This window comes from Saprolegnia diclina (genome assembly GCF_000281045.1).
Source record: "Saprolegnia diclina VS20 unplaced genomic scaffold supercont1.8, whole genome shotgun sequence".
In the NCBI taxonomy this organism is placed as follows: Eukaryota; Oomycota; class Saprolegniomycetes; order Saprolegniales; family Saprolegniaceae; genus Saprolegnia; species Saprolegnia diclina.
Window position 1 is genome coordinate 932339 of NW_008246075.1, and position 10348 is coordinate 942686.

The 10348-nt window shown below is 60.3% G+C and overlaps 2 protein-coding genes across 2 annotated transcripts; one reads left to right on the plus strand and one right to left on the minus strand.

The window, feature by feature from the left end:
- Window positions 1-1264: 1264 nt before the first annotated feature.
- On the plus strand, window positions 1265-9493 carry SDRG_03602 (hypothetical protein). The gene is made up of 5 exons (XM_008609239.1): window positions 1265-1437; window positions 1495-2385; window positions 2429-7093; window positions 7141-7221; window positions 7266-9493. The coding sequence occupies exons 1-5, from the start codon at window positions 1285-1287 to the stop codon at window positions 9408-9410; spliced, it is 7935 nt and encodes a 2644-aa protein (XP_008607461.1). The 5' UTR covers window positions 1265-1284; the 3' UTR covers window positions 9411-9493.
- Window positions 9494-9685: 192 nt separating this feature from the next.
- On the minus strand, window positions 9686-10332 carry SDRG_03603 (hypothetical protein; the record flags this gene model as incomplete). Its single annotated transcript, XM_008609240.1, has 2 exons — window positions 9686-10241; window positions 10298-10332. The coding sequence occupies 2 exons, from the start codon at window positions 10330-10332 to the stop codon at window positions 9725-9727; spliced, it is 552 nt and encodes a 183-aa protein (XP_008607462.1). The 3' UTR covers window positions 9686-9724.
- Between the last annotated feature and the right edge of the window lie 16 nt (window positions 10333-10348).

Consider the following 10348-nt stretch of genomic DNA (forward strand, 5'->3'; position numbering starts at 1 on the left):
GGTGAGGCAGCTGCAGATCGGCGGCCAGCCGCGGCAACACGTCGTCGGTCAACGACATCGTCCCGTTGTCGCTCTTGATCGCAAGCTGCGCCGCCGGGACGATGGCGACACCCTTCGTCTCCATGTAGGTGGCCATGACTTCGTGCGCTTGGTGGTTGCAGAGCGGCCAGCCGAGATACTCGTCCATCGTCCGGACGCAGAGTAATGGCCACTGGTGCGTCGGCAGCTCAAACGATGTGAACGGCAACATTTGCTTGATCGAGTGCAGTGCTTGGATGATGGGCTTGTAGCTCTCTGCGTCCACGGGCAGACTGGCGAGCGGCGTCGCTTTGCCTCGCACCGCCTTGGCCCGCTTGCGCCCTGGCTTGGACGACATGGTTGCTCCACAGGGGGTGACAACCCCTCAGAAAAATGGCTTTTGTGTCGCTTTTCAGCGAGCTTAAGGTCTGGGAGGTTAACCCTAACCCTCCCAGACCTAAAGGCGGATAATCCGCCAACTGGCGTGAACTCGCGACATACATTCCTAAACCACGTGGTTCTCCATCGACAAATCAAATCCATTTGCACCCAGAACCAACCAATCAGCACGAACCAGAACGCCGAAATCGCGCGTGCTTGAGCACTCGGGGGCCAGCCAAAAAACCAATTGTACACGCACCTCACGTTTTTTGCAAGCTTTCGATACGTCCAATTCGCGCGCGAATCCCCACAAAACTCCATGAGCTATGCGAGGCGAGGATAATACGGCGCTGTGATTGGCTGACACTAAATCATTTTGGCCAATAAGAAATCGTATCCGGATAAAACGATATTGCCACCAACTGCCACCAACTCGACATCCCGCTTGACCTCAAGCTTGATGAACTGGCGCAATGGAGAAGAAGACCAGAGGTACTCAAGTCTGTGGCGAATGTGGGAAGACCAAGCACACCGTGTCCATGCTAGCGTGCGAAATGAGCTTTCCCCCTGGTTGCTCCAAGATGACTTTGCCTTTCTGGCTGGCAACGTCATCCGGATGCCCAGCTTGGATTCGAACATGTATAAAACAGTTTATTGCCCATCCGAAGGACATGTCATGGGCGTCGACTTGTCGATGCAAGCGCTGCCGTGTGGCAGCGACGTACGGTAGTCGTATGTGTACCAGTACTTGTCTTTTGGCGCTCTCGATTCGAGTTGGCTGCCAGTAGCGGCTGTGATTACCACAACGTTTTAAACCATGTGTATAAAACATATGCTTTCGTATCCGGACGTTTGTCGCTCCCGAGGCGGCCAAAAGATCGCGGAATGGACACCGTGCAGATCCGCTTCGGACGGCCGCATGCGTCGCTCGCCCGGATCGGCGGCGCCGACGCTGACGAGGCTACTCCTCTATCTTTATCGCCGCTGCACCGACCGGCGCCGTCGCCGGTGCGTCGGGCGTCCACGTCGCGGGTGACGGTACAGCTCCTCGACCCTCGCCACCGACAAGGCGCGCTCATGCAGCACCTTCTTTAGATGCTCGACGCTGAGGCCGTGACAGCAATGCGAATTGAGACGAGCGTCGTGTGCCGCCCGAGCAGCGGGTTTGTCCCGACCGTCGTCACGGTGCCCAAGGTGACCCGCATACCGCCGCCGCGCCCAGCTGCAATCGTGATACCAACACCGCCGACAACGCCGTTTGCTCGTGCAGCCAAGGCAAAGCCTCGCCGTGTCGTAGTGGACACGCCTCTCTCGCCGCCGCCCGCCGTGCTCTACACGCTGAATCAACCGCCAAAGCGGCGCCGCTCTGTCGTCGACGCTCCACCGGTCCACGCCGAGGTCGAGGCCTCGAGCTTCTCCCGCGAACACCTTCGAAAAAAAGAGCACGACCGGTGGACGGCTGCCGTTCGGTGGCTCAAGGACGCCCACTACGCCGATGCGCAGACGAAGGAAAAGACTGCGAGCGAAGCTGCCAAGCGCCAGCATCTTGTCGACATGGCCAAGACCGTCCGCGAGCAAAACTTCAAGCGCTTTACAAAGCAAACACCGGCGCCGCCAAAGCAACTTCGGCCCAGTCGGACGCCGACCGCAGTCGTTGCGCTGCCGCCTAAGAAACCCCCGGTGCCACGGCTCGGGAAGCGTCGGTCGACCAAAAGCGCTGCACCGCCCTCGCCCGTCAGCAACCAGCAAGAGATGGCACCGCCGCCGGCACCCGCCGTACCCAAGAGAAAAAAGCGACCTGTTGCGACAAGAAAGCCCGTCGACGTCGCCAATACAGTGGACGAGACGACGAGAGCGTCGTTGGACGCTCGCCGCGCAACCGCGCGGGTGTTTATGGAGCAGCAAAAGCAGCACCGTGACGAGCAGCGGCGGCGTGAGCGGCAGCTTGAAGCCGAGCACGCACGCGCGCGCCACGCCAAGCTCCAGGTAGCGTTCCTTGGTTGTAGCTGACACTTCATTGCTCCCGTAGCACGTCGAGACGGTTCGGCTCCAGCGGCTTCGCGACTCGGTGGCGCTGGCTAAAAAGACCAAGTATATGGAGACACTTGTACGTACCCAGACGCAGTCGACGGCCGAGCATGCAATGAACTTGGACCTGCGGCCACCGGCGGGACGAGCGTTCTGGCCGACAGAAGTCGACAACTCCGATAACGGAAGCGTCGACACGGAGAACCGATCGGACACGAATCCGTGGCCCATATCGCCGCCCAACAATCCACCGGTCGACGACGGCACGCAGTCGGAAGCCGAACACGACGACGAGAGCGACGATGCGAGCAACAACAGTAGCGACGACGACGGCGCAAGCACCGAGCCAGAAGACGCGTCGATGCTGCGCAAGCTCTATGCTCTCAAGCAGCTCACCGACTCGCTGACGAACCGCTTGTCGCAGCTGTCGCAGCCACCAATCGCACCACCGCCTGCCATCGTGCCGGTTCAGTGGCAGGACACGGCAACGGCCGAGATGGAGGAGCGCATCGAAGCTGCGCTCGAGATGTACGCGCCACAAGCGCTACCGGCACCGTTCAAACCGCCCGTCTATATCCCCGCCGAGGCCGCGGTGCCGTCGTCCGTGTCGTCGTCGGCGTCATCGCTCGACGCCAGGGCGTATTACCGACCAACGCTTATTGCCCAAGAGGCTCCGGACGCCTCCGACCGTTGGTCAACGACAGAACGTGCGGCAACGCGCATGCCGGTCGCAAACAACCAAGAGACGAGCGAAGACGACGACAGTGACGGAGCACCGTCCTGGCGACGCCGACCGTCTCTCGTCGACGAGCGACCACCCTCGGCTTGGCGCGTGTCGCCGATGCTGCCGCCGCCCAGCAGTGCGTTCCAAAGACTTGTGCGTGAGACGGACGACAATGATGATGACGATCTCGACCGTCTCATTGCAGCCTCGAGAGACGCATACAGTGTCGTCGATATGTTTGCGCAAGAGCTTTTGCGGCAGCAACAAGACCAGCAAGCGCTTCGATCGTCAACGCCTCGGTTCGAAGCCGTCGAGGACATTGAAGACGACCACTACCAAGAGCAGCGCAGCAGTTCCATGACGTCGCCGGACGATACGTACCTCCGTTTCGGCAGCGGCAACTATGACGGCGTTGACGCTTCCGGACACGATGACTGTCCAGCCGCGTATTCGGACCGTGCTCACATTTTGATTCACACCAAGGGAGTCAAAGACGGTGACGGGTCTGACGAGGACGCTCGAAACGACGGCATACCGAATGACGGTGCTCGTGACGGCATGGCGCAGTACACAGTGGACCCTGACGTTGAAGCCCTCTTGAGCGAAGCACACCGGATCCTGTCGCACGAGGCCCCCGAGACGACACCGCCTCGTGCGTATTGGGACCACATGCTTCTCGAGGACGACGAGGTGACACCAGCGCTGCATCGACGTCCGCGCGTCACGATCGTCACCGAGGAGGAGGACGCTGTCGTGGCGCAGCGGCGGCAGTTTTCACCGCGGACTCTATCCCGGCAACTGCTCGCGGCGGTCGAGTTTCAGGAGACTCTGCACGAAGCTCAGATGCACCTCGAGTCGCTCGAGCACGCGCACGACGTCCAAGAGACGCAAGACGAGACGCTGGATTGGAGTCACTCGGTGCGCGCCGACGTCGACCACCTCTGCGAGTCGCACGCCTTTTTGCAAGACACGCTGGCGTACCAGAGCCAGTTGCACGACGAAAACCTCCTGCGGCAAGCCCGCGACCTCCTCGAGGCGCGGCTCCAAGCACAGCGGAACACGGCCGTGCAAACAGAGGCCGCGCTTCGACACGATGCTGGCACGGAAGCCACGTGGCGTCAGGACGCTGGCACGATGGCCGTCGAGGCGCGCGACGGTGGCACGCAGTTTGCGCTCCGGTTGTCCGTGGCAGTGCAGAGCGATGCACCGACCGTCGACGCCGAGGCAGCGACACCGGCGCAGTGGGCTCACGTCGAACCAACGACGAACGACGACGACGACAACGACGACGATTACGGCGAGGAAGAGACGTCGACCCCCAAAGCACGGAGCGCAGGCATGAGCGCCGAGGTGGAAAGTGCAGTCAACGAGAGCCAAGTCTACTCGGACGCGTTCGAAGCCAGCGTGGCACGCCCAGCATCCGTTGTCGACAACAGTGTCGTTGAAGACGATGAAGATTTGGATGATGACGCAGCCCCGGGCCTTGCTGTCAGTGACGGAGACGAGGTGGCGGACGACGACGTTGCGTACTCGGAGGGCTTTGAAAGTCCACGGAAGAGCTCCATGGCCGGCAGCATCATCGAGGACGAAGACGAGAACGACGGTGGGATGGCGGACACGACAGCCGTTGCTGTTGCATCCGACGACATTGATGATGCCATCGTCGACGAAGATGACGCTCCTTTGGACTCGGGCGACGTCAACGACGCTACGGTTGAAGATGACGATGTGCCCATATATTCGGACGGCTTTGAAAGTCCGGGAAAACCTCCAGTGACATCGACACCAACCGACGAGGACGATCAAGTCGGCGAGGATGACGCATACTCGGAGGCTTTTTCCAGCCCACGGAAGCCGATGTCCGTCGCTGACAGCGTGCACGACAACAGTGCGTCGGGGAGCCCGAGACATGCGTCGGTCGTCGGCAGTGTCGCCGACGACGCCTACTCGGAGGCATTTGAGAGTCCGCGAAAAGGGTCGATTGCCACCAGTGTACCAGACGACGAGGACGTCGACGTGGGCTCGTTCGAGAGCCCACTGCCCGTGCACGAAGCGCACGAAACTGCAGGCGCCCCGACGCCAACATTGTACACGCCGCTGCCATCGTATGCGCCGTCGTTGGCAGTATCGGCTACACCGAGCCCGCGCGTGGAGGCGTACTTGAGCTCTCTAGCTCAACGGGACGCTGCCAAGGCACAGTACATTCGCCATATTTTGGTGCGCAAAGCGAGCGAAGACAAGCTCTTGGAGCTCCGGTACGCCCGTTTGACGACGACTAGTGCTCTCTCAGCGTGGCAAGTGGAGATGGAAAAGCTACATCTCGACGGCGCTCGCACGGCCAACGTTGCCAAGTGCTACGAAGACATGATGTGCTATCCGCCCGAGAGTCAAGACGAGGTCCGCGTCCTGGCCGAGGCGTTTGGTGGCTCATTTACGACGTGGACGCCGGCGCTTGCACCGCCATTGGAGCCCCCGGGACAGCCTCGCCCGACAGAAACCACCGTCGGCTCGACCCACGGCAGCAACGAGTATGCAGACGAGTTTGAAGCAACATCGAAAGATGCATCAAACGAGGTCCTTGACGATGACGAAAAGGTGGTCGAAGCTAGTGCTCAAGACGACGAATACAACGACGACGCCTCGGTGCCTGACGACGACGCCTCGGTGCCTGACGACGATGCATCGGTGCCGGACGATGAAGGGACACCACCCGGCGTTGAGGATGAAACGAGCACCAAGGATGAAATCGGCTTGGAGTCAGGTGTCGTGGAAGACGCCATCGCTGACGTCGAGACGGCCGCGCGTGACGACGACGTTCCCGACGACATGGAGATGGACCAAAATGACATCGACGATGACGCTTCGGCCAAAGAAGACGCAGAGATCTACTCGAGCGACAACTTTGCAGCGCCATCCGAGGACGTGGTTGACGTGTCGGAGGCACCGGTCGCAGAGGACGACGACCCGGTCGACGATGTCGCGCCGGTGGACGACGCGCCGGACGACGTCGGTGTTAGTGGTGTTTATTCAGACGACGATTTCGATGAGCACAAGAGCACGGTCGACGAAGCGTCGCATGCGTACTCGGTTGACGGGTTTGAAGCACCGACCAGCGTCACAGATGCTTCAGCTGTTGACGTGCCCAGTGCGTCGCTTCCAGCCGACCCACTCGTAGACGACGACGCACCGGTGGAAGCTAGTGAGCCCAAAGACGACATTGCCGATGTCCCATCAGAGACGTCCGAGGTCGAGGGCGAAGTGGAAGATGACCATGAAGATGACGCATTAGTAGCCGACGAAGAAACGACGGCCCAGGACGACGGCGAGTATTCGCAAGATGAGTTTGCGTCCGGTTCAGCTCCGCTGGACACTCCAGTTGTCGCATCCGAAGCCGACGCCGACGACGGCTACGGCGACGATTTTGAATCGAGTTCCAAGAGTGGTTCCGGCGAAGCAGCCAGCAACACATCGGAGCAGCTGCGGCGAGCGCTGGATGAGCTCCAACAGACGCACCCGCGGCTCGTATCGGCAGAAGAAGACGCCAAGTACACTCGGCGCAAACTCCAAGCTCTGGCCCTTCTCGAAGCCAAGAAAAGCGCAATCGTCGCGGGCACCAAGCTGTCGGAGCTCGCTGCGATTGACCACTTGGTCACATACTCGCTGCAGCTCAACGTTCACGACGAAATTCAAAAGCAAACACCGGTGTTTGTTCCAGTGGCGCAAGACGCAGCAACACCATTGGCAGCCCCAGCCATTGCGGCGGTTGCCCCCGAGCCCGACGACTACTCGGACTCGTTCAACGACGACGAAGAGCTCGCCGATGGTACAGACGACGTCGCTGAGAATGTTGCGTTGCCCGATGAGGCGATTTCGTCAACCCCTGAGGTTGCAGTGCTGGCATCAAGCTTGGACGAAGGAGAGCAGCGGCTCCAAGCCCTCCAGGTGCGTCAAACGTTATCTGCCGTAGCCCACTCATGTGACACTCCTAGGAGGCGGTGGCGGCCAAGCAGCAGGAGGCCATGGCGGTGCAAGCGCTGGTCGCGAAGGAAGAGCGCAAGATTCTTATCCACGTAGACCTTGTTGTGGCTTCGGGCGAGCGTTGACCTTGATGTAGGAAACGATCGAGACCCTCCAAGTGCAGCTGGATCAAACCGAACGGCTCGTGGTGTCGGAGGCGGATCGACTCGCTGCGCTCCAAGCAACCGCCAAGGATTTAGCTATTGTCGACGATGCCCCGACGGCACAAGCCAATGTCGCCAGCGATGACGAAGTCGCCGGTAGCCAAGAAGGCGATGCGTGCAACGACGCGTCGCTCGACGAGAGCTTTTCGTCCGAGAAGGCGGCACCCATTGCGAGCGCATCGATGTTGGCACTGGAAGAAAGTGCCGAGAACGATCGTTTGGACAATGACGATGACACTGACGATCTCTTGGCCAATGACGAGGACGGGTCTGTGGAACTCTCTGTCGTCGATGGCGAGTCGCTTTCGGACGTCGACGTCGCGGACGCATCCTTTGGAAGTCAAGACGACGACAACGACGACGAGCCATCTATAGTGGCGACGCCATTGGCACTGGATGTAGAGCCAACGATCGACGTTGCACCGACAGTCCCACGCCTGGCCGCGACGCCACAAGTCCTCGACGACTCGTTCTCTAGTGTTGTCGACGACGAGCCATTGAGCGTAAATCTTCTGGATGGTTTCGACGTCGTCGAAGCTGCGCTGCCGGCCAACTGGTTCCGAGAGACGTCGGTGCAAACGGTCGCCACGATGGAGACGCTGGATTACATCGAAGTCGCATTACCGCCGGTCCATGCCTCCGCCGACAACGGCGATACCGCAATGGCGTCGATGGACTACGTTGAAGACGCCGAGGTACCAACACTAGCGACAGCAAGGTCGTATTTGGACACTTGTGACCACATTGAGCTTGCCGAGTCGGCTACATCGGCGGCTCAAACGCCCATGGACGCATTTGCCTCGTACGATCACATCGAGGTGGCGACGCCCGCGCTCCCGCTCTCGACAACCGACGTATGGACAAACGAGCCAACATCGGTGGTTGACGCTGAGCACAAGGACGACGACAGCGCAGACGACGGCAGCGCCGATTTGGACGCGTTCTCCGACCAGCTGCTCCTTGGCGGCTCGGCGCCGTTGGAGGACGATATCGTCGTTCATCATGAAATCCAAGTAGCTCGCGCTGTCGACATATTCTCCCAGCAGTACGACTACGTGGAGGTAGCGCAAGCGCCGCGCGCACTTTGCTCTCCGTCAAGCAACGACAACGCCGTTCCGGTGTCGGTGACTACGGAGAGCGATGCCGTTGCTCCTCTAGCCTCTTCAAGCTTTGCAGTCGGTGACGTCGGTTGCTCACATCAACGTATCGACGTGCTGGCTAATTTCTCCCACGTGGAGGCTGCCGAGGCGCCTGCACACCGAGACCAGTCGTCGTGGGCCATACCCTCAACGCCACTTGACGCATACGATCACGTCGAGCAAGCCCAAGCGCCGACTGTGAGCGTCACGACTGAGCGCGTTGAAGAGCTGCCACCGACGCCACACGTCGATATTGACGCCCTTGTCAGCACACTGTGGCACAATCTTGAGCAAGACGTCTGGGCAGACGTGCTCCGCGCGGCCACTGCTGAAGCGCCCTCCGTCGAAGTCAATGGTGAGGTCGGCAATGACACGACCGACGAGCTCGTCACCGAGACGCCCGACCCTGTCGATCGGCTCGTGGATGATATCTTTCGTGACGTTATGGACGACGCGCTGCTGTCACTGCGACGTCCCGGCCCGCGGCAGACAACTGTAGCACGACCATCGACGCCACCGACGGCGCCTGTGTTCAAAGTCGACACACTGCGCGACATGACGGCGTTCAAAACCGAGTACACGCTGATGACGCAGGCGCGTCAAGCCTTTGACTGGCGACAAATCGATGCCGCTTTGGTCGATGGTGTCGACATCGAGCTCCCAGCAAGCACACTAACGGCGCGTCGGCGGCTGATGCAAGATTGGCAGCGCGAGAGTGCGCCGTCGTCCGCACGACCGCTGGTCGACAACGTTCCGAAAAGTGTCAAGGAGCTCTTGCTCAACGATACGTCGGATGCTGCCGTTGCGTCGGTGACATCCCGCCTCGTCAAAGGCACCGCCGACTCGGAGGCACGAATAGTCGACGCCATTTGGAGGGAACTGTGCGCTGAGGCCGTTGGAGGCAGTCTACGGCCAGCGCTCGACACCGCGGATACGTGACCATCGAGGTCGTTTTGATATACCAGTAATATATGTCTCGCAGAAGAGATAAGATGAGAGACTCGGAGCTACACGCGAGAGCCAACTTTGGGCATAACCGTTCCAAAGATGACAGAACTGTGAGCTTGTCGTCGTCGTGATGCATCGAGAAACGAAGTGTCAACTTCTTGGCATTTCGCTATATTCTTGGCGCTTCAACGTTTCCTCCATCGGCGGGCTTCGAAGATGTTGAGCATCCGGGACTCGGAGAGCCATCGTATAAACCACAAGAATATGTATTACATCAACATTGATCACATTAACCACACGCCAGCTTACACCGTCGGCGCGCACTGGGGGCGCAAACGGAAACGAGGCGGCGCCGGCGCGTCCGTAACATACGCCACAATGTTGTTCACTAATTCGTTGAGCACGCCGCTCTTCGACGAGTCGGTGCCATCTTGCGGCTTCACGTCGTTGAACACATACGACGACAGCGTGTTCGCGTCCGTCGCAGCTTCCGGGTCACTCGGTGCCGCTACGTCCAACGGCTTGGTTTCATATGGCGCAACGTACGATGTTGCAGACGACATGCCGTTCGTATACGCCGTAGCATCGGTCGACGAGCCAGCCGTCGACTGCGTGTACGACGACACGGCCGAGGCGACCGCCGACGCAACCGAGAGCGGCGCACCGGCCTCGATGGCTGCGATCTGCACCTCCGCAGGCGAACCACCCGAGTTGACGGCAACCGCAATGGCGGCGGCCTGGCCGAGGCTCGCACCCGAGTCGAGAGCAGCCTGGATGACCTCGATGATCGGCGCAGGCGTACCGGCCGCACTGCTCGCAGCACTGGCGACGCTCACGGCATCCGACGGGTTGACACCGGCCGCCAAGGCAACGGCAACAAGGTCGCTGCCCGTGACGCCCGACGACGCAGCATCGGCAACCGCAGCGGC